This window comes from Leuciscus leuciscus, assembly GCF_965113295.1.
Source record: "Leuciscus leuciscus genome assembly, chromosome: 12".
NCBI classification, from domain to species: domain Eukaryota; kingdom Metazoa; phylum Chordata; class Actinopteri; order Cypriniformes; family Leuciscidae; genus Leuciscus; species Leuciscus leuciscus.
Genome location: NC_138736.1, coordinates 43,046,128 through 43,071,357, shown reverse-complemented (window position 1 = coordinate 43,071,357; position 25,230 = coordinate 43,046,128). Strand labels below are relative to the sequence as shown.

At 36.8% G+C, this 25,230-nt stretch overlaps 3 protein-coding genes across 4 annotated transcripts in view; 2 read left to right on the top strand and 1 right to left on the bottom strand.

Moving 5' to 3' along the window:
• The window catches only part of LOC309511386 (uncharacterized protein), a 256,220-nt gene that overhangs the window by 109,053 nt on the left and 121,937 nt on the right, over positions 1-25,230 (bottom strand). The gene's annotated exons all lie outside the window — the stretch shown is intronic.
• The window catches only part of LOC309511360 (uncharacterized protein), a 211,325-nt gene that overhangs the window by 142,462 nt on the left and 43,633 nt on the right, over positions 1-25,230 (top strand). The gene's annotated exons all lie outside the window — the stretch shown is intronic.
• On the top strand, positions 13,381-15,504 carry LOC309511414 (phospholipase A and acyltransferase 4-like). 2 transcript variants are annotated; one of them, XM_082186664.1, is made up of 4 exons: positions 13,381-13,448; positions 13,760-13,850; positions 14,816-15,084; positions 15,285-15,504. In XM_082186664.1, exons 1-4 carry the CDS (start codon positions 13,440-13,442, stop codon positions 15,366-15,368), a joined length of 453 nt encoding a protein of 150 aa, XP_082042790.1. In that variant the 5' UTR covers positions 13,381-13,439; the 3' UTR covers positions 15,369-15,504. The 2 variants fall into 2 exon arrangements, with proteins under 2 accessions (XP_082042790.1, XP_082042789.1); XM_082186663.1 differs by having other exon boundaries at positions 13,397-13,448; positions 13,751-13,850.

Below are 25,230 nucleotides of genomic sequence, written 5' to 3'. Positions count from 1 at the left end.
CTTTTACAGTCCAGCCCTGTACTAGATTAATTGAATATGCCCAAAATGAGAAGTGGTATACTGATACAGTTCAATTATGGTCATTTCTCAATTTCATCTACAAGTCATTATGAGATGTACCGCCAGAAAATCAAACTGTGTAACCAAAAAAATTGTTCACAAATTAATAACACCCTGTATCTCCAGAACTTACTGTTGTTAAATGATAATTTTACTGTCTCAGATTTCTCTTTTTCTCAGTTCATAGAGGACAGTGGTAATGATAAATATTACCCAGCTAAACAAAAACTACGTTGTTTGATTATGCTTTTATTGATGTTATCTGGTAATGTTCAGCCCAATCCTGGTCCTGTTCTTGCTCTTCTTAATACTTTGCAATCCTTAGCCACTCCTTCAGATTTCAAAAGCCTACATGTTCACGTTAGAAGCCTAGTCCCTAAAATGGATATGATTAAGATCTGGGCTAATACAACCAATGCTGATATCATTATTATCTCTGAAACCTGGCTTAAAAAATCTGTATCTGATGAACTTATTTCTATTGAAGGTTTTAAAGTTTATAGAACTGATCGGGTTGGCAAAGGAGGTGGGGTTGCCATATATGTGAAATCCAAGTTTATAAGCTCGGTAACCCTGTCATTAACTAAAGCTAAACAGTTTGAAATTCTGACCATGAAAGTGAATATTTCAAAAGACGCTGATATTACAGTAGTTGGGTGCTATAGACCTCCATCTGCTTCAAAGGATGCTTTCCAATCTATATCTGAAATATTACATGAAATTAATGACTCTGAATTTATTCTTATGGGTGATATGAATTGGGACTGGCTGTCTGGGAACTCTGATTGTTTTAAATACTTATGTAATGACTTAAATTTAGTGCAACTTATTAATGAACCGACAAGAATAAATCTCAAAGCAGAAATAAAATCTACTCTCCTAGATCTAATCGTAACAAACTCAGTTCATAAATATACCTCAACTGCCGTATTTTGTAATGACGTCAGTGACCATTGTGCCGTCGCTTGTGTAAGAAATACAAAAATCCCTAAGGTAAAACCGCGCATGATCCTAAAAAGACATTTTAAAAGTTTTGAACAACAGGCTTTTCTGCATGATCTGTATCATCGTGAACTCAGCAGGGTGTCTTTGTTTTCGGATGCTGAACTGGCATGGGATTTTTTTCATTCAAATTTTATTTCCATTGTAAATAAATATGTACCAATCAAAAAGTTTAGGATCAGTGGTAAGGACAATCATTGGTTTTCAGACAGCCTATCAGAGCTAATCTGTTTAAGAAATAAAATGTGGGCACAAGACAGATTATCCGACTCTTCTGCTGATTGGACTGCATTTAGAACTGTAAGAAACAAGTGTACTTTGATGATTAGAAAGTCCAAATCTGAGTTTTTTTTTAAGTCAACCACAGAAAACTTAAACAATCCTTTAAAGTTTTGGAAATCAATTAAATCTTTGTCGGGTGCACGTGTGACCTCAAACCTCCCAGAACAGATTCTTATTGGTTCAGATGAAATAAAAGACAAAGCAGTCATAGTCAATCAGTTTAATAAACACTTTATTCAGGCTGGATTCATATTTAATCAAACCGCAAATAAATCTGTCCCATGTCCTGCCATGTCAGCATCTGAAAATGTAAATCGGGAATTGTTTAATTTTAAACCGATTTCAGTTTCAGAAGTTCATAAAGCCCTCAGAGACATTGATCACAAAAAGTCAGCAGGTACAGATAATCTGTATCCCTTTCTGTTAAAAGTGGCAGCTGATATTATTGCTGAGCCCATAGCGCATATTTTTAATTTGAGTCTTCTTTCTAACTCCATTCCTAAAAGTTGGAAAGCAGCCTATGTTCTCCCTTTACATAAAGGTGGAGACCCATCAGAATTGAATAATTACCGTCCAATATCAAAACTTTCTGTTTTGTCAAAGATCTTGGAATCATTTGTGAATGTACAGTTAAAACAGTATTTGACTGACAAAAATATTTTAAATAGTTTTCAGTCAGGGTTCAGAAGTGGCCATAGCACTATCACTGCTGCTACATTAGTGACAAATGATATTATCGGGGCCTTAGATAAGAAGCAACATTCTGCTGCATTATTTGTTGATCTTTCTAAGGCATTTGATTCGGTTGATCATGGATTGTTATTGACCAAACTACGTTCAGTTGGTTTAAGTGAGAAGGCTGTTGCATGGTTCCAGAATTATTTTGTAGATCGTACTCAATGTGTTTATGCTGAAGGTTATACATCTGATTTTCTTGAGATAACTAAAGGTGTCCCTCAAGGATCAATCTTAGGACCCATTCTGTTTTCAATTTTTATAAATGATTTGGATAGAGATGTTCAAGCCAAATTACATTTATACGCTGATGATACAGTGGTTTACACCCAGGCTTCCACCATTTCAGTAGCAGTGCAGGAACTTCAGACTGCATTTCAGGCATTGCAATACACATTATTGAGTCTAAAACTGGTTTTAAATACACAGAAAACAAAGTTTATGGTCTTCTCAAAAGCTCGAGCACAGCTACTCGACAATTGTGGCCTTTTGTCATTAGATGGGAACTCAGTTGAGAGAGTGTCTTCATATAAGTACTTGAGGATATGGATAGATGATAAGCTTTCCTTCAATGAACATATTACTGCTTTAGTTAAGAAACTTAAAGTCAAGCTTGGCTTCTATTACAGAAACAAATCTTGCTTTACTTTTAGTGCTAAGAAGAAACTTGTGGAAGCTACTTTTCTGTCTGTAATTGATTATGGAGATATATTGTACATGCATGCTGCATTTTCCGTCCTGCGTCATGTTGATTCAGTTTACCATGCATCACTACGATTCATAACAAATACAAAGTCCCTTACCCATCACTGCATTCTTTATGATTTAGTTGGTTGGACATCACTTAAAATTCGTAGACAACAGCACTGGTATATCTTTATTTATAAAGCTATACTTGGCAAATTTCCACTGTACCTCTGTAACCTCCTCTCTGTTTGCTCTGGTATCTATCAGCTACGCTCCTCAAAGTGGTTGCTTTTTAATGTGCCATGAGTTACAACCGAATTGGGAAAAACTGCTTTTTCTTATTTAGCACCTTGGGGGTGGAATAATCTACAAAAAGAGCAAAAGTTAGAAACCCTTATGTCCATAAATGAATTTAAAACTAATGTAAAGAGTGTTGTGATGGAGACATGTTCTTGTTTCTCATAAGAGTCTCATTGTGTTTTATATTTTTATTTTTAACATTTTGTACTTCTTTTATCGTGAAAAATGTAATTTGGTGTTTGTTATGTATGCATTTGTTGTGATTTGGCTGCTACCTTGGCCAGGTCTCTCTTGTAAAAGAGATTCTGAATCTCAATGGGACCTCCTGGTTAAATAAAGGTATAATAATATTAAAAAGCAGGAACAGGAATACTTCTCGACACATATTTCTTTTCTTAGAAGGGCACCTTTGTGGAGTAATACCAACCTCTCACACCACATAGCTGACTCAGTGTTGCGGGGGTGGAGGGAGAGAGAAATCCAAACAGTTGCTACATTTGCTAACTTCCAACAACTAAATGAAAGATTCAACCTTTCCAAAGATAGTTTCTTCAAATTTCTACAAATTAGAGACTGGGTTAAGGAGAAATCCAAAGAAACATTCCCATATATCCCAAAAGAAACTCCTCTTGAAACCCACCTATGTTACAAATTATACGGATCAACAAAAGGAATAATATCTTCTATATATGGTGTCATCAGTGGAAAGTTACCGGTTTATGATAAAACATCTACAAAAGGGAAATGGGAAAAAGACCTAGACTGTAGTTATGAGGAGGCAGATTGGCGTCATCTATTGGAACAAGCACAGACTGTGCTAACAGATATATTAAATTCAATTTAATATATTCCATAGGACATACTACACCCCCTACAGGTTACATACAACTGACAGCAACATTTCCTCCAAATGTCAGAGATGTAAAGTGACCGATGGCGATCTTATTCACATGCTATGGAGATGCCCAATGATAGAAGAATTTTGGAAATGTGTCATTGAATTTACTTCAAGGGTAATTCACAAGCTCTATTAATGCGAACCACTACAAGAAATACTTTATCTTACTTGCGAGCACTGCAGTAAAAAAATGTATTCTGATCAACTGGAAATCTGAAAATTCACCATCAATAAGACATTGGATTAATGAGCTTGTGTCGTACTGCACACCCGAAAAGATATTTATATAGGTATGTATGTATACAGATGGGTGTATGTATAAACTGTATATAGACTGTTTAGATATATAAATGAAAGGAAACTGAGAACCATACAAGGGAAGAGGGTGGGGGTGCGGTGGGAAAAGTTTGTGTAATATTTGTGGGGTTTTTTTGTATTGATTTTATTTACTTAGTTTATTTTTTGTTTTGTTTTCTCTCTGAAAATCATCATGCTTGTAAGGTGAGTCTGTAAGGTTATACATGTGTGTATATTCCTTTTGTAAAAGATGACTTTCAATGTATCAAACTGTGGATCCTTCCTACACACCATTAGCATCTTGTAAGAGCTTTTGTTAATAAAACAAATCTTTTTTTTAAAAGAATTGTGCTATAATAACCCCTGCAAATACAACTCATTATATACACTATAAACACTTTTAAAAGAGACAGACATGTATTTTGCAAAATATTTTCTCTGTTTTGGAGGGATGATCATTTAAAAATTATACCCCATTTGTTGCATCACAATTTCTTAATAGCCTACTTTACTATAGTTAGGAGTGGGTAATTTTAGTGCTTATTATTCATGCACCAATACATATTACTGTTATAGTTTTTATTAATAACCATTGCTACATAGCCAGATCTGGCTGCGCCCACGCACTCACTCAGAAACTGTCAGATTAATATATCCCATGTATATCAGTTATTCATTTAGCTACTAAACCTATCAGATATCCTGTTTTCAAGCTGGTCATCCCGCAACAGTTCAGCCAGTGGTCTCCCACTCCAAGCCATGTACGTTTTTTGACTGGTTTGCCAAATTGACCAATCCTGCATTGAAAGGTTAGGACCGCCTACCTTATTAACATACGTACACATAAATATATACATAAATGTAGAAATGCATAAATAAATGTAAAAATAAATAAATGTAGAAATGCATAAATACATGTAGAAAAAATGTAGTATAACACAAATGGTACAAAAATAGCCCAATTCAAAATGATACTTTTGACAAAAATATTTATTTATGTATTCATGCATTTATGCATATCTGCATTTATTTATTTATTTCAGAATTTAATAATTTATTTATTTATGTATTCATTCATTTATGTATTTCTGCATTTATGTACTTATTTATTTCAGCATTTAATTATTTATTTATTTATTCATATATTTATTTATGCATTTTTTTATGTATTTCTACATTTATTTATGTAATTAATTCTGCATTCATTCTGTATACTTAAGTTATTTCTCGTCCTCCAAATTAATAAAAAAAAAATTAGGAAAATGTATCTCTTGGTTTTATTAATGAAACGTTCTTAATATTTTCTATACAACGCTGAACCACAATGTTCTTAATAAAATATACACATTATTTTTAATTATCACCTTCATTTTCTTAATGAAAATTACAAGACCCATGATTCATTATTTACAGTGCAGTGAATCAAACCCCGTCACTGAAGAGTTTGTGTTTTCCTCTTATCTGATCAAACCTGACTCACAGTACGGATTCTGTTCATCATCATCATCATCATCATCATCATCATCATCATCAGTCAAATATGTTTAGGAGAATCAGGGTGTGAGCAAACAGAAACCTGTGAGAAACACACACACACACACACACACACACACACACACACACACACACACACACACACACACACACACACACACACACACTCCTGTGATGGGCATTTACTGCCAGAGATGATCAGAGAAAGAGTGTGTTCTAACAGTGACAGTGCAGAGACACGAGTACTCTGAGTTTACTACTTACTAGAAGAATAAATACCTATTATAAATGCCTATTTTCTGCATAAACCCACTAAACAACAGTTCATGCTAATGTTCTGAGGATATAAAGTGATTTAACACAGTGCACAAATAAATGTATATGGAAATAAAAGACATTCAGGGCATTTTCACACTTGCAGGTGTGTTTCGTTCGCTTCGTTTAGCTGGACTGTTACTTACTTACTTACTTACTTTATACTTTATTGTCAGACCGAAGTCTGAAATTTTTCTTACATGACAGTATCCATGTTTACCACAACATTTAACATACATTCAACATTGACATTCACTCAAACCACACAATTATTCATTCAATACAACACTTATCCATCTACAACCCCACCATCCCAATACTCCTGATCTCTGATTAGGTTTTTTTGTTCAGCGCTAGGATTGCCTGATGCACAAAAGAGTGTTTCAGCTTCACCTTATTAAATTTGGGAACTCTATACCTCCGCTTTGACGATAGTAGTTCAAACTCTTTATGTAAAATATGCATGGGATTAGAAGCTATATTGTCAGCCAACCTGAGAATATTATTGTGATAAGCTGAGTCATAAAGCTTCTCAAGCGGCTGACTTACTATCTTTGAGCAGATTTTTAATTGATTAAAAACCTTTGTTTTTAACTAGAGTTGCAGTATTGCAGTAAGCTCATTATCACAGACCTAAAAAACAGCAGAAGAATCTGCCTTCTTACTCCAAAAGACCTAAGACGGCGAAGAAAATAGATTCTCTGCTTAGTCTTTTTACATAGGGTCTCAATGTGATCTTTCCAAGATAACATATCGTCTATGGTCACTCCCAAATACTTATATGTCTTGACCAGTCTAATTTCCTCCTTATCAATAAAGACAGGCACTATATCTGCCGTTGACCCAAATACAATCTCCTCAGTTTTACTCGTATTAATGATAAGAGCATTATTCTCACACCACTCAATCAATTTACTTACACCGTGATGATGAACCTCAGAACTATCTAAGTCATTCAACACAGATATTAGGACAGTATCATCAGAGTACTTCAGAATATACTGATTTAACATGTCCGTTCGACAGTCGTCAGTATATAATGTAAAAAGTATGGCGGAACTAACGCAACCTTGAGGTACTCCGACATTTGTAATAAAACGGTTTTATTCACCCTGACTCTCTGAACTCTATCTGTGAGAAATGATGTATACCACTGAATCAGATAAGGGTTCACCCTCAGCTGTACGAGCTTTAACACCAGTCTGTCAACCTGTATGGTGTTAAATGCAGAAGAGAAGTCCAAGAACAGAGTTCTCACAATTGTTCTTGATTTATCTAGATTTTTAGAGATAATATGCACTAAAGCAGCAACTGCATCTTCAGTACTACAGCCTTTCTTATAGGCAAACTGCCATGGATCTAATATATCTTTAACTGCCGCAACCAAATACTGAAGTAACAGTCTCTCTAGACATTTCACAATCACAGAAGTGAGAGCTATTGGTCTAAAGTCTTTGTATTTTTTTGGACATGATATCTTCGGTAGTGGTTTTATGTCTGCGGTTTTCCATATCACAGGGACAGCATGTGTGTCATCTGAAGCTTGAAATACTGGTTGCCACACAGGTGCTAGTTCCTGAGCGAAATTTTTTAAGAAGCCTGCACTACATCCATCAGGACCCACAGCCTTTTTTGTATTAATAGATTGAAACATTTTCCTAACATCTTCAACCTCAATAACAATTCTATCTGATGGTACTAGAACTCCATGTGTTGTTTCTTTTATCTTATCTTGTTTGCCTGTTAGTTCAAACCGTGTAAAAAAGGTGTTTAGTTCGTTCCCAAACCTTAGTTCATCATCAGTTACAATGGATTTATTTGAGGACGACAGTCCAGACATAGTTTTCATAATTTCCCAAACCTTTTTAGAGTTGTTAATTTTAAATGCTTTCTCCAAACACTTCCTATGAACTTCTTTTAATTAAATTTTTAACTATCTTTCCATTTGTTTAAGTACCAGACTATTTTTATCTTTAAAAGCTACTTTCCTCACATTTATCATTTCTTTAATATCTTTAGTCACATATGGTTTGTTATTTGGATAAACTTTAAAGCCCATGTTGCAGGTTAGAGTACCCAGTAAGCCAATGTATAGAAAAATAATGTAGGAACTAGATTTAAATATAAACATATACTTATAAAACGCTATTTAGGCTTCTGGAGTCGTTTTTGTGAGAAATTTTTACTTCCGCATTTGAAAATCGCTTAAACCGCCGAACCTGAAGTGACGTAACATGAGGTAGAGCGGTCAAAGTAAATCAACTAGCGAATAGGAAAGCAATGGATCGCAATGACAGCTCGGAAAGGGAATTGTAGCCTAAATGTTTACTCATATGATATATATATAATTCATTTATAATTGATATATATGATGATATCATATAATTATGAGCCTGATATGAAGCCAAGTGAGCAGGACAGGCCAGGGTTAGACAGAACAACGGTGAGTTGTGGTGTGAGGAGAACAGGGCGAGAGAACAGTGTTAGCTTATAGATGTATTCACGTTAGCCTGACGATATGTATAACACTATGCTCAGATCACAATACTGTACAGATTATTATCATCATGTATCAGGCAATAGCAAAGCTAGTACTTAGACCCTTACCTGCATGTGTTGTGTGTGTCAGCCATTAGGAGACAGTTTCCAGAGGAAGAGGGACTTTATAAAGGCTTTGAATTGACCCATTTGGTGACGATGAATACAAAAATGATCACAATCACAACTGTCTTATTGTATAAAAACTTTATATGTAGAAACAGCCAACACAAACATTAAAGTCGGTTTGTACAGATTGAAAATGAATTATAGAACATAATATATTATATTTATAATAATAATAATAATAATAATAAGTGTCGGTTGCAGACTAATAACAAACACATAAATGCATTACATTACAAGTTTATGTAGGATATGTTAATGAATTAAATTAAGACAAGGCACATTTTGTAAAACAGATGTACAATGTCTGACGGATCCGTGAGCGTCATGTTTCCCGCCGGCGGCCGAACCACATGCTGACGGCGGACCGTCACCGGGCGACCCGATGAAGGAGCCGGGACAGTGTCCACATATCACCGGGATTATAATCATCCGGTCTATAGTGAACGCTACACACTACCGCGTTATTCAAAGCAGAAGCAGAAGTGAAGTCCCGTCTCTTACCCGGCACAAAACGCACACTGGCACGAAAGATTGCACCGTCCTTTTTCTTATTCGGAAACCTGTGGACTCGATGTCCTGACAGGCCATAATTCACAATCATCTACCACGACGATGATTAATTGAAATACAATAAGCACAGAAAACACACTGAATCATGACCGCTCCAACTGAATACCAACCTATCTCTGCACTGAGCGCGAACGCAGAGCCGGCGAACGACTCCCTCAGGTGGCGTCATATGACGCGATGGTGAAAAAAAGCGCTTTTTCAACACGGTCAAGGAAACGGTCACGTTTTCTATTAAATTTGTGCCCTTATGTCTTGCAAAACAATTTTTAATCCTGCATTTACTTTTCATATGGTATTTTCATACAAGGTTATATTAATAATAATAATTAAAAAAAAACCTGCAACATGGGCTTTAATCTCTTTAGTAGGTATGTTCAGCTCCACACATAAGTTTATATAATCATTTAACACTAATGAGCCTTCATCAAAGATGTCCCAGTTTGTCCAATCAAAACAGGCTTTCAGTTGTTCTACACTTTCATTTGACCATATTCTGATCATTTTCTTTTTCTGGTTTACTATTTTTAAATTTAGTCCTACACGGGAATCATATGCACAACATTGTGGTCAGAATTTAAAATTGGTGGCATACTTTTGGACACATAAGCATTCCTGACATTCACAAAGCACTTATCAAGGATATTATTGTTTCTTGTTTGAGTTTTTACATAGGCTACTGTTCGAATCCCGGCAACAAAGTCTCCAATTTGCACTGGTTTAGATCACCCAGTACGATCACAGGGGCATCGGAGTAGCTGAGCTGTAGTTCGTGAACATAGTCCACAATCAGGCATGCCGCCTGAGATGGTTTGCCGCTGGGCGGTACATATACCACGAACAGCAAAATACAACCAAATTCTCTAGGCAGATAAAAAGGTCTTTAAGTCATGCTGAGAATTTCCACATTTGGATCACATATCTTATATTTTACTGAATAGTTTCGACACCATTTCTCATTTAAATACACACAGATACCTCCCCTATATTTTTACCTGACGATTTATCTCTATCAGCTCGAACTAAAGTGAAATCAGGGATTTCTAAAATCGAGTCAGGCATTGTAGGCTTCAACCAACTTTCCGTGAAGCAAAGCAAGGATGCTTCACGAAATTCGTTACAGTACCTTGTGTGTGATCTTATCATGTCTATTTTGTTATTCAGAGAACGCAGATTACTGAAGACAATTGAAGGCAACGGTGGTCGTTTAAATCTCCTTCGCAATCGGCTCCGAATTCCTCCTCTTTTTCCTCTTTTCTTTCGTTTTGTTCTCACCAGCTCACGTGGAACATTTTCTAACAGATCCTCTTGCGTTGTCTTGAAATGTAACTCCAGCAACATCTCCCGAGTGAGTGTAGGGGCGTGCAACCCTCGTGACACCGCATGTGTTTGAGATTCCACGTGTAATTGGGCATTGCATTGCATTGTGCAGTGCAGTTGGGCATTGCATTGTCAAACATAGTCCATAGCCACCAATCATCCACAAAATCCAGATCAGGAGTACGTTATTCTCAACCTTCATCTTTCACTACTAATCACCGACCGGACTTACTCACTCATAAACAAACAAACAAGCCGTAAACATGGTATACTCAGAGCCATAGAGAGAAACAGTTGCGACACTCTTTGATGTCGCCGCTATGGCTGTCACGTGGTTCATGTAAGCCCCAATAGTTCCAAAACATACGCTGGCTGTCATGTTCTTCTATGGGACAGACAGCAGCGATTGCATTATTGAACGGTAAATATAAAATAAAACACACACCCAAGTACTTTTTCAGCTGTTATTGCATTATTGCATTTTGTTAATGTCAGTTTTGCATTTGGAGATAAGTTTTAAGCTATATTTTTGGAGGGAAAAGCTTAGTGTTCATGTTCGCATGGGTAGTAGCACTGGCTTTAGCGGCTATAACTTAACTTTTCCATATCATTCATCTGATGATGGACGTCTCATGATATTTATTTTAGCACAACTGGGCTGTATTAGGCTATTGATTCCCGTGATTTTGCTTATAAATTTTGATTCAGCCATTAGCCTACCTTCGTGATCACGCAGAGGTCTGCCGTGGCGGTCCGTTCAGAATTCGCTTAGAAGCTAGCTCACTTCTTCTGATGAAAGTGGCCACCCCCAGGACCACAACGTGAAACATGATCATGTTAAGACTATTATTTTAAGATTAAGGCCATACACATTATCAAAACTATAACAGATTAAAAACGAATTTAAGCATGGCTGATACAAATGAAGGTTTTCAAATAAAATATTTTTTATTAAACAATGACAGACAACAAAAATGTGTGCTTGTGTGTGTGAACAAGAAAAACAAAAACCAGGGGCAGGTGATCCATGAAACAGACAGGACTGGTGATGGCCATAACAATCCTAAAGGTCCAGCATTGTTCTCACAAGCCGCTTCACTCAAGACAATAATAACATAATGAAAAGTTAGTATATTCCAAAAAATTTAATTAAATAAAAGTTGCTATAAAGGTGGTAGCGATTCATTACCGAACTCTTAGCTGACGAAGTCGCGCTAGCTAACTAACGTTAGCTAGCAGGCAGTGCTTGAAAATTGGTTGAAACAACCAACATAAAATATAAATAATTACGCTGTGCATGTACAAATGAAGACCAGTATAAGCATCGCAAAGGGCCTCTGATACAATATAGACAGTTGACAATTCAAAAGAGGTCGATATTTCGGCAACTTAACTCTGGAACAACTCGACGCGCAGCAATGTAAGTGAATGGTGTCCAACGCCCAAATGACAATGTTTGGAACTATTCCGATCTTCATATCCCGGAAGTAGGCGGTTAAAAGCGCCGCCATTATTTACAACGGAGGTCTATGGGAGTGTCGCAACTCTCTCTCTCTATGGCTCTGGGTATACTGAAACGCAGGGCTGCCGCTGAGCAGCGCACCGGAAGATCACAATTTCTTAATAGCCTACTTTACTATAGTTAGGAGTGGGTAATTTTAGTGCTTATTATTCATGCACCAATACATATTACTGTTATAGTTTTTATTAATAACCATTGCTACATAGCCAGATCTGGCTGCGCCCACGCACTCACTCAGAAACTGTCAGATTAATATATCCCATGTATATCAGTTATTCATTTAGCTACTAAACCTATCAGATATCCTGTTTTCAAGCTGGTCATCCCGCAACAGTTCAGCCAGTGGTCTCCCACTCCAAGCCATGTACGTTTTTTGACTGGTTTGCCAAATTGACCAATCCTGCATTGAAAGGTTAGGACCGCCTACCTTATTAACATACGTACACATAAATATATACATAAATGTAGAAATGCATAAATAAATGTAAAAATAAATAAATGTAGAAATGCATAAATACATGTAGAAAAAATGTAGTATAACACAAATGGTACAAAAATAGCCCAATTCAAAATGATACTTTTGACAAAAATATTTATTTATGTATTCATGCATTTATGCATATCTGCATTTATTTATTTATTTCAGAATTTAATAATTTATTTATTTATGTATTCATTCATTTACGTATTTCTGCATTTATGTACTTATTTATTTCAGCATTTAATTATTTATTTATTTATTCATATATTTATTTATGCATTTTTTAATGTATTTCTACATTTATGTAATTAATTCTGCATTCATTCTGTATACTTAAGTTATTTCTCGTCCTCCAAATTAATTAAAAAAAATTAGGAAAATGTATCTCTTGGTTTTATTAATGAAACGTTCTTAATATTTTCTGTACGACACTGAACCACACTCTTCTTAATAAAATATACACAAGATTTTTAATTATCACCTTCATTTTTTTAATGAAAGTTACAAGACCCATGATTCATTATTTACAGTGCAGTGAATCAAACCCCGTCACTGAAGAGTTTGTGTTTTCCTCTTATCTGATCAAACCTGACTCACAGCACAGATTCTGTTCATCATCTTCATCATCATCATCATCATCGTCATCATCATCGTTATCATCAGTCAAATATGTTAGGGTTAGAGATTAGATGCCATTAAGATGCCATTTAGCTGACTATTCATGATTTAAGGACCTGCCCCTGTGTGTATAAAAGCTTCATGTGTTTCTAACAGGATTACAGTGAAGAGCAGAAGAGCAGAAGGAGTTCGCCATGGAAAGGGTAAATATCTTGTAATGAACTCAAATGTACGGAGAGAGTGAAAGACAGCATCACTCAGCTAATAGATCTTTTCTGGGCTGATGTTTCTGATATAAAAGACTGTTTGCTCATTGATCAAGGGTTGTCGGAAAGCAGTTTTACTACGGTAACAGAGCTTGGAAGAGTTTAAAACTACACTAGTTGTTCTCTAAGGAAACAGAAAGCTAAATAGTTATAAACCTCTGAAACGAGCGTATGTCATGTGTACAGAAGCTGCTTTTAGGCTAACTTAACACTTTCTTATTGTTGAATTGTATGATAAGAAACTGGAGCAAGGAGACCTCATTCAAATCTCCAGACGTGGATATCAGCACTGGGCTGTGTATGTCGGCGATGGATATTTGATTCACCTGGTCTCAGCCTGTGAGTGTTTTACACGCTTTACACGCTTTACACGCTTTACACACTGCTACTGACCGTATGCCGGGAACGATCTTAAGAGCTTCTACAATAATATGAGCCGCTGGAAAACCTCTGGTGTGTGTCGGTAGCTTTAACAGCATCACTAGTGTAATACTTAGTTCATAATCAGAATATAGACACTTAAATATATTCAGGCCTAGCATTAATTTAGTTATTTAAACACAAGACAACATAAAAAAGACACGTTCCTCAGTGTTCCTCCTCAGCAAAGATCTGTTCGACCATCAGTTTCTCATCAACACACTGTCAATTAAATATGCACTTTAGTTAATCACTGAACAGAATGTGAGTTTCCACAAGTGTGCTGAAATTATGAGCTTGACTGACAGCTTCAGTGATTATAGAGCGACGGAGCCGTGCTCGCTTTCTGTCTCACTCAATCTCAACATATGAGCGTAATATCTGAGTGTGAAAATATGACTGGAAACGGCTAATATGAGCCAATAAATGCTCCTCTTCTGCTGGCCAGAGTGGGAATTACTGTCTATTTATTTTAAATAAAAGTTTCTATTAAATGTTGGACTTCCTACATCTTGAAACGTTCGGTTTTACAAATGTGGACGATCTCAGATGGACGAGGAAATAATGTTTTGGTCATCACATTAAAAATAACATTTGAAGTCCTGGACAAAATAAATCTGGTTTATTGGCAAATACCGTACGTGTGCTAACTGCATTACAATATAAATACAACATTAAAAGATCAACCATTGATGGTTTTGTGTGGATTTACAGCGAGTCCAGAGTGACAGCTAACAGGAAATGCCCAAGCTGGCTTATTGAACACCAGGAAGTGACCGTGCACATGGTCAACTGAGCTGAACTTTTACTGAATCTGAAACATTTATTCCATTCAAATCTCACGAATCATGATTGTTTTTAATTTTCCATTTCTTTCTCTGTAGCCGGGCTTTCCAAAGCTGTGTCCTGCAGTGTGGGTTCAGTAGGAGAAGACAAGGCAGAAGTGAAGAGAGAGAAACTTAAGGATGTGGTTGGCCAAGATGACTACTGTGTCAACAATATTCTAGATGGGAAGCGTAAGCCTCGTCCCATTAAAGAGATTCTGAAAGAAGCACAGAGCCTTGTGGGAAAGATACGTCCATACAATCTGCTTAAAAACAACTGTGAGCACTTTGTTACGGAGTTGAGATACGGAACACCAGAATGCCTGCAGGTACAGTAGATCAGCACGACCTCGCATACAGAATCATATTGTAGGATACTCATTAATGTGAAAATGTGAAAATCACAGGATTACAGAATATATTATGGCAAAAAATGTTTTAATTAATTTAAAATTAGGATTAATGTCACAAAAGCAACAAGTTTCACACAGTGATTTAGAAAATAAATACTTTCTGTTTATTCTTCTAGGCAGAAACTTTCTATTTCGTTGCTCTTATTGGAGCCGCGGCTGCCGCTGGATTCACTGCTATAAGAGCAATTTTAAAAATCTAATAGAAGGAGAAAAAATAAACACGGAAATGGGAAATGAAGAAATAAAAGCACAATTGTGGAGGCCTTGGATTATTTTAAGTCATCGAATGTATGATGAATTGTGTTTAATCTGAATAAACACCTTACAGCACTGGCATCCTTGCTTTTATTCATTTTATTCAGGCCCCGCATATCATTATGCTTTACTGGACACTTTTATTCAGTGCCATACATAGTCCACACACAAACAGTAATGTGACCTGACACACACACACACACACACACACACACACACACACACACACACACACTGAGACAATACTACAGTGTTTCCTCTACATTCTGTCGAAGCAGCGGTTTAATAATGACCCAGAAACACCGTCTCTACAACCACAACTATCATCACCAGAGATGAAGATATCACCCTCTGCCACCACAGCCACTGAACTATTACAGAGGACATGTGTAACTATAAACTGCAGAGCAACAGGACTATTATTCTGCTGAACTGTGGAAGAACTAAAGCGGCACGGCTTGATCTTTGGTCGACCAATCAGCAGAAAGGGGCGTCTCAAGCCCCGCCCACATGTGGCAATCGAATATTCAAGCCATAAATCCATTATATACCCCTCAATCTAACAATATAAAGTTTTTTTTTTTTTTTATGAATAATGAGTCATTTTCTGCTTTTCAATTTTAAACTGAAAAATGAATGAACTTCTTTCTTGATTTTCTGGCAGAGAAGTCCTTAATGAGGCCAGTAAAATACTAAAATCCAATTTGCACAGAACATTATTTTCAATGGGCATCAGAGACGGGTGATTCAGTGGGTTTGGCCCATCGTGGATCTCAGTCTATGTTTAATTAGTCCCAGTTTTGAAAAAGAGCTGGCGTTGGTTACAGGAAAAGTCATTAATACCCGGAGCGCTATATCAACATCTGGAAAAGCTGAGTGTAGTTTCCTTGCTCTTATGAGTTGACCTTGCTGAGGTTTCCTCGGTTTCTTTGATAAATTGTCTGAATTTTACACTTTTATCCACACAATCCTCCTCTAGATCACTGCATATCTTCTGCAGTTTCGCTGCTCCTGTGAGAAGGTCTTGTATGGGGATGGATGTGATCTCTGTAGGAGTGATCCCTCTATCCAGCTCGCCAACCAGACGGCCTATGATGGCTTTTTACTCCTCTACAGTTCTGTCAAAGTCCTTGGGTAGAGAGTAACATCAGTCAGGGGCTGCATTCTGGTTGCAACTTTTCAAAAATTAAAGTCAGGTTGACGTCAGAAACAGACTTTGGATTTTGGTTGGAAATGAAGGTCGGGTGACGTTAGAACTCGACTGATGTTGGATTCTGACGTCAACCCAATTTTCATTTTCAACCACAATACGTCTGTCCAACGTTGGAGATTAATGTCAGTCTGATGTTGGATTCTGACATCAACCTGATTTTCATTTTCAACGTTGGGTTTGGTTTTCTAAATGCGAACTTTGTCACTGTTTTGGAGCGCACTAGCTTATAGATAACAGTAAGGCTAACATATTCATACTAACAGCCAAAACACTTTATATAGGGCAATATTTGAGGGAACAGGCGTTTGGGTGTCCAAAACCATTGTGGACGTTATTGAGTTATTCAGTCTCACATTCAATCCCACTGGAACTGTGTTCTAGAAATACATCTGATATTGATATGAGGGAAGGCACAGATTCAGAGGCATACGCTACTGTAAGTATTACATACAACAATACAACAATAATAAAACAATGCATTGACATTTACTTTTTACTTTTGATACTTAAGTACCTTTACTTGAGTAAAAATAGGTCTTTACAACTTTTACTTGTAACGGAGTAATATTTGACCAATAGTATCTGTACTTTCACTCAAGTAAGGAAGTGTGTACTTTGTCCACGGCGATAAAAACAGTTGTTCTGAATGTGTCGCGGCCGGACCGCTCATAGTCAGGTTCAGTGGATTCATCCGCTTGTTTTTTCCTTCTTCTGTCTCTGGGACAAAGGTGGAGACATGTTTTTTGCATCACTCTCAAAGTCTTCTGGTAGACTGGCCACATAATCCCTCATCGAGCTGGCCAATATAACAGCATTACATGACTCCAGGTCAGCTGTCTGTAAAGCAGTGCTAGTCTTGTGGAAACACTGCCGTATGTTGTTCCACATATTCCACAGAATGGCATCCTCTAGTTTGTCCATCTTCAAACACAGAGTCCTGGAGTAAGACATTGGTTTGTGTCATCACTGATCTTCTGCAGCGAGTCCTGGATTCTGGTGTAATTCTGCTTGTGCGTGAGCTGACCATCTAGTGTCTGGAAGACTTCTCAAAGTCTCGATCCTGTGGTTGTCATTTGGCTGTAAACCCGCTCAAGGCAGCAGTCCACAGTCAATCTCCACCCACCGCCAGCCCAGCGAGTAACATACGCCAGCCTCTCTGTGTCTCTATTCATGCTCAGCTAGACACACAGCTGCATGCTTCCACTCACTATTGGTACTTTGCAGTCAAGTGATATCTGGCGGGCAACAAACGCGGTTAGTGCATCCAATCGCACAACAACTATCTGGCATGTCGTGTACACCTCAAAACACCAACTTTTGGTAACACTTTAAAATACGGATCCTTCGTTAATGAATAACTACACAGGAACAAATGAGTAACACAATGTTAACAATCTAGTAACTACAGTTAACTAACAAGTAACTCTGATTAACGAATTAGTAAGTAATAGCACACAGATTTAAGTGGTAGTTCACTATTAACTAATCAATAACTACTATTTTTTTAATACTTCCCAGAGAACTACTGAATTTTTTACAGATTTAAGTGGTAGTTCACTAATAACTTATCAATAACTACAATTTTTTAATACTTCCCAGAGAAATAATGAAAAAAATTCACAATTCATGCAAAACTTAATAACTAATGCAGGAAAAATTACTAGCACTAGATTAACATTACTGCTAGATACTGTACACTAATTATCAATATGTAGTAGCGTAGCAGACTTATGATTTGGGAAAGCTGTCAATAATTAGCCTATGCACTGCTGTCTTTTAGAGAACTATTCATAAACTAAATAATTTTTAAGAATTGTTTTTATAAATGCACTTGTCTGGAACACTTACCCTGTGGCCGATTTTCCGGCATTCCTCTGGACTGGCTTTGAATAACTAGACTCATCATGGTGAGTACTGGAACATACTGAGTCATCAGCCATCCAAATACCAGTTATTTTATTATTTAACCTACCTCTCAAAATTGTTTTTATGTATGTCTCTTTGTTCATATGTATATATATATATATAAATATGTGTGTGTATATATATCCTGTGAATGATTAGATGATTCTACCCTTTCGGGTTGGCTCTTCATTAGTAACTACAGCATGGAATCATGATAACTAGTAATGACTCAAGTGTTAATGCATACTTTTATAGGAACTACTAATTATTTGGATCCGTATTCTAAAGTGAAGATCATGTTAACTAACTAGTAATGACTCAAGTGTTACTACATACCTCTATAGGAACTACTAATTATTTGGATCCGTATTCTAAAGTGAAGATCATGTTAACTAACTAGTAATGACTCAAGTGTCTCAAATGACTCAAGCTATAATAAAATAACTGGTATTTGGATGGCTGATGACTCAGTATGTTCCAGTACTCACCATGATGAGTCTAGTTATTCAAAGCCAGTCCAGAGGAATGCCGGAAAATCGGCCACAGGGTAAGTGTTCCAGACAAGTGCATTTATAAAAACAATTCTTAAAAATTATTTAGTTTATGAATAGTTCTCTAAAAGACAGCAGTGCATAGGCTAATTATTGACAGCTTTCCCAAATCATAAGTCTGCTACGCTACTACATATTTATAATTAGTGTACAGTATCTAGCAGTAATGTTAATCTAGTGCTAGTAATTTTTCCTGCATTAGTTATTAAGTTTTGCATGAATTGTGAATTTCTTTCATTATTTCTCTGGGAAGTATTGAAAAATAGTAGTTATTGATTAGTTATTAGTGAACTACCACTTAAATCTGTAAAAAAAATTCAGTAGTTCTCTGTGAAGTATTAAAAAATAGTAGTTATTGATTAGTTAATAGTGAACTACCACTTAAATCTGTGTGCTATTACTTACTAATTCGTTAATCAGAGTTACTTGTTAGTTAATTGTAGTTACTAGATTGTTAATATTGTGTTACTCATTTGTTCCTGTGTAGTTATTCATTAACGAAGGATCCGTATTTTAAAGTGTTACCCAACTTGGGTATATTAAAACTGGCAACGTCCTGGCAAGATCCTTGATTAGTTTACTGGTTTTCGTTGCTAGAGAATGACGTTCTTGCCCGCCAGCCAGTACAACTGATGTCACCTGCAAAGTATCTATAGCCTGATGTCAGTGCAGACCGCATGTCTCTGTCCCCACACAATTCACACGCGAAACGAAACACGGAATAAAGCAGCCGTTCTCTCGGCTGAGTTTCACCATTCGCCAGTTTCCTTCTACACAGGGTTTTGGAAAAGTTCTTCTTTTGGTGTTTATGTTGTCTTTCTGAGGCAGCAACATCTGCGTCTTTGTTCTGCCGACTGTCAGGACCCATTTTAATCCAATATGCCCTCATGTTTTCATCAATCTTATCCCAGCATGCCCTCATGTCTTCATCAATCTTATCCCAGCATGCCCTCATGTCTTCATGTCTTCATCAGTTTTATCCCAGCATGCAGGGTCCGAGCTGTAGGTAGCAGGACTTGTGTCCGGGGATTCCCTCCATCTACGAGCAGCTGAACTGTGTCTGCAGATTTAAGATCTTTGTGTGAAGCGCTTCGGGAGGCTGAAGTGTCTGACTCGGTCCCTCTGTCTCAGTCTCATACTGTTTCTCAATCTAAAAATATAAAATCAAGCCCAATTCTCCCTTTTTTTTTCGGAAAAACTAACGAACTTTAAAAAAAAATCTTATTCTTGACATCGACGTCACTTCAGTGGTTTGGGGAAAGCACGTAAAAGTGGGGTGCAAAGGACCCTAGGCTGATTTTACTCCGAACCATCCCTTTAAGCCATGCTCAGACTATAGGAGTTATAAAAACCTGACCAAAATCTGGTTGCATCAGGAACATAAGGACAATCTTTGCTTCTCCAGTTAATGTATCTTGATTTAAGAATGTTTAGATATTTGTGCTGGAAAGCAAGACAAGGAAGAACATTATTTGCACAGTGCATGATGTGGCAAACATGTTAAAACGCATTTCTTAAGTTCACTAAACATTTTTTAAGTAACTACATCAGTACATCTAAATCAGGATTATTGTGTTTAGACGTCACAGGTATGAAGTGAGTTTCTGTTTCCTATACAATGAAACTCTGACACAAATGTTCTTCTAAACATGTTTCACTAATGATGATGATGGAAAGAATGTGTGGTATTGTTGTTGTCCAGGTCTGATCACTCAGTAACAGCACATCTCTCCTCCTCAATGTCAATCATAATGTCACTTGCAGTGACAATCTAGAGAAAGTGCATTAAAATGAATTATTCCAGTGAATCAAACCCTGTCAATGAAGAGTTTGTGTTTTCCTCTTAACTGATCAAACCTGATTCACAGATTCTGTACATCTTCATCATCATCATCATCATCAGTCAAATATGTTTAGGAGAATCACACTCAAAAAAATGATTTTAGCTCTTTGTTCAATTTCATTAATTAAAATGAGCATATACGACACAATCCTTCATAGAAATGATTCCAGCTTAATTTCATTAAATGTAATCAATGTAATTAAAAAAAAAATGTAGTTTACCAAATTTTTTTTAATTGAGTCAACATGAATATTTTTTCGTTCGTCTTAACCGGATGTCACTCAAAAAATGAATTTTGGCCTCTTGTTAAAATAATTAATTAAAATAAGCAAAAGTAACACGATTGTTTAATATTGTCACAACTTAATTTAATTGTGTTCAATCAACCTAATTCATTTGTGTGAAAACTACATGAATCATTGTTGTTGAAATCTAACTGGGCAGTGGATCTGTAGTTCCCAGCATGCTTTGCAAGGTACTGCATTAAGAGGGTCAATTTAGGGAAAAGCTGTTATTTTATGTGTTTTTCAGTAAATGGAAAGATGTTGTTAGTTAATGTTAGTGTTTAATGTTCAGTTATGTTAGAAACTTAGAGGACTTTCTGTAATGTTTTTGAATTTTGTGGTTACCATTATGCAGAAGAGTGGCGACTGTGTTTAGGCTGTGGGCTCAGAATTGCGCTAAATGTGCTTCAAACTTTGTGTTCAGACTGTGGGCACTCAGTATACACTGTGTAAATCTCACTCGCAGACCTGCTGAAGAAATATTATATTACTATGTAAAAAATGGCTTTAATTCAATTGTACAGTAGTAGTGTCTATCATAAGAAGTGATCATAGAGTCAAACTAACTAAAATTATAATGTTGGTGATTTAAGGCAGGACAAAAACTAAATGTAGTTAACCTGTCAAAACTTTATCTAGCAGGATTGACTAAATTAATTTAAATTCATACAACAAGATTACAACAAATTATTTCAAACTAATTCGATTTTGTTGGAAAAAATTAATTCAATTTCGTGGAAAACCTTTCCTGAATTTAATTAAGTTCGTTCAACAGATTATTTTTTTGAGTGCAGGGTGTGACTTTATAGGAAACAGAAACACATCTGACGTGAGAAACACACACATTAACACTCCTGTGATGGGCTTTTACTGCCAGAGATGATCAGAGAAAGAGAGTTATGCCGCTTTACGCAGGAAAAAAACTCACCTGAGAACCAAATTTCCAATAAAAGTTTTAAAATATCAAATAAAAATACTCTAAAAATAAAAAGGCCTGAATACTCTCACAGCAAACACATCAGCGGTTTTATATCATTGTGAAACAACACTTAGTTACTATGTTTGATGTAACATTATTGGTTAATTATATCCTGTGATGGTTATAATGACAATGCTTTGGTCGTCATGGAAACAACACCTCATGACAGGAGAGAGCAGTGGTCAGTAATAATGAGTGTAGGAGTCACTGGTTTATTTCCCAGACTCCTCAGCGCTGCATGTGAGATCATCACTGCCCTCTGCTGGCGGATCTGAAGTACAGGCAGAGCTCGAGTCATGAGGAATCCAGTTCTCCTGGATCTGGAAACACTTCACAGCTCCACGTCAGCATCATCACACAAATCAACCCGCTTATATTTACATATATTTGCAGAAAGCAGAATGATTGTCTTTATATCCATTTAACAGAGACACAGATTCAATTATGGGATGATCCTCGAGACTCGTGTGTGTTTTGGTTCAGGTTGGTGTGATTAATCGCTAACAGTGAGTATTAAAGCCATTCATAACATCATAACTCTTTATTGTTTGCCTACAGCCTTAAAGTCCATCGTTCAGTTTGTTCACTAGTGTACTGGCAAGATGTGAGGTAACTGAATCCTGAGGACAGTCTGACATCAATGTGGGAGTCAAACAGAACAAAATCTGAAGTTCAGAGGTCATGTGATCACGAGGTCAGAGGTCCTCAGTCCTAAAACAGTAATCTGAATTATAAAAAACAATGGATTTCATGTTGTTTATTGTATGCAGGTAAACCTGAAACAAGACAAGTAATGCAGTTTTTGTAATGTCATCAACTGTGCGTTGATTGTCCATATGTTCATGTTGGATATAATACTAGTGCTAGTGTTCTGACGGAATGATTAGATATTGAGTCTAAGGTTTTCCAATGAGGTTTGTTGTGTTTTGATAGAGTTGGTGTTTGTAGAAAACGTTTGTATTTAACTAACTGTGGTTTGCGGCTGTCACGTTGTGTTTCAGGCATGAAGACGAAGACAGATCCATTACAGAAAACTAAAAGTCCATGAACTAAACAGAATATAATGGTGACAGTGGCAGAAAATGGACTGTTTGGTGTAAAAGTGTAGTTCTGTGTCTGTCTTGGTTCTGTCTCCCCTGTTCTGGATCGCCTGAGTTCCCCGTGCTTATTAGTTTCCACAGCAAATTATTACAGGCTTTATTGAGCCGAGCTCTGCTGAGCTGTCAATCTTATCTGACTAATCATGCAGGACAATAAAAATAAACCCATGAAACACTGATTGGCTGATGGAGGTGACCAATAGCAAGTGAACAAGCTGAGAAAATAAAGCTGAGGGACAAAACTATGCTTAAGACATGAACACTTATTCTCACAAAAGAGCAATCATACAGTAAATAAAATAGAAATGCTGCAAAATGACAAAAATAGAGCCAAATAACAGTTTACAATAACAGATTACACACAATCTCATTTTTGACCATTCTGACAAATTCTTCCCAGTTTTTTTTCCGATTTTTTTTATTTCCAAAAGAAAAAGATGCAAATAATTGTTTAGAACACCTATTCTTAACCATAGGGCCGCGAGCGCCACCTGGAGGGCCGCAAAAAACTTTACGTTTTTCACCTGTGGGCCGCGAGGGCCGCGGGACCAAACAAGTTATCAATTGAAGACACCAGAATGACCACTGTTATCCATGAGACAGTTACAATACACCATCCCACCACTAGTGGCAGTAATGCCTCAGTTAGGGGCCGATCACACTGCCGCGTTTTTCAGGTTCGAAAACGCGAGGTGCACAGCACTTACCATCACACAGAACGAGCCGTGCGCTGCATTTTTTATGTTGCTAGGCAACCACTGAAAAAGCTGTCCTGTCAGTCAAGTAAACGTCAAATCTGCCGTGCCTTTTATTAACTTTATTTACTTTCTGTTAACATTGTGGTAGTTACGGTTCGTGAAGTCGTTTAGCTCCCGGTAACCCGCGAGAGCACCACAAGTTTATCCTCCATCATCGCACTCTCCGGGCGTTCAAGCAACTGTAGCTTTCATCACTAAAACGGAAGGCCCGCCTCTCCATTCATTCGATTGGACAGTGGGAAAAAACGCGATGACGACGAGTTGCTTTTTTTCCCCAACTTCAAAAACGCGAGGCGCAGCAGGCACATAAACAGCGCGCAGAACGCTCGCTGCCATAGGAAACCAATTGAAAATAGGCGCCTCTCACTGCAAAAACAAAAAACAAAACAAAAAACAAAACAAAAAAAAAAACGCGTCAGGTGTGATCGGCCCCTTAGAAAGCATTCACGATAGCGGAGGAGTTGGTTTTACCTGCTGCTGCGGATATGTGCGGTCCGCAGGGGAACATTGGGAGTTGTAGCTTGTTCAAATTGGACTGTTGTGACTGTTACTGTTCATTTATAACAGATATGAAGAGCAACTTCAGGTCCTGCCATGCAAAAATGTAGACTGCTGAAACAATTATCAAATTATTTTGCAGATTATAAAGCTATATTTTTTCATTTGTACTTTATTTCAATTTTCATTTACAACTTATTTAATTTGAAAAATATTATTTTGAATTTATTTATTTTAGCAACACATTTTATTGTTTTTATTTTATTTATTTTTATTTATATACATTTTATATTTTTTTGTAAGTAAAATTTGTCAAATCTAACTGATTTTTGTGTTAAATATGCCTGACTTGAGCCTTTAACTTTGTTCTTGATGCAGATTGATTTGTTCCATGAATTGTTGTGTGTTTGGCATCTTGTTGTATGTGCAGGTTTACATACACATGAATAATAAACTGTTAAACTGCAAGTGGATTTCATTTAGTTATTGAATACAAATCAAACCAAGGGTGAGATCAATAGTGCTAATATTTGAATGGGCCCTGGGCCACTTTGTACTGTAAAATTTGGGCCCCGACATCAAAAAGGTTAAGAACCCCTGGTTTAGAAGGTTGCCTACGAGTTGCTCTGTCAAGAACTTGCTGGATGCGTCTTCCACTATTTTATCCCACCAAGGA

Bases quoted from the DNA above. Each gene is read 5' to 3' on its own strand.
- LOC309511414 (XM_082186663.1), top strand. The intron at 13,851-14,815 runs GTGAGTGTTTTA...CTTTCTCTGTAG, and splicing joins GATTCACCTGGTCTCAGCCT to CCGGGCTTTCCAAAGCTGTG. The intron at 15,085-15,284 runs GTACAGTAGATC...TTATTCTTCTAG, and splicing joins GAACACCAGAATGCCTGCAG to GCAGAAACTTTCTATTTCGT.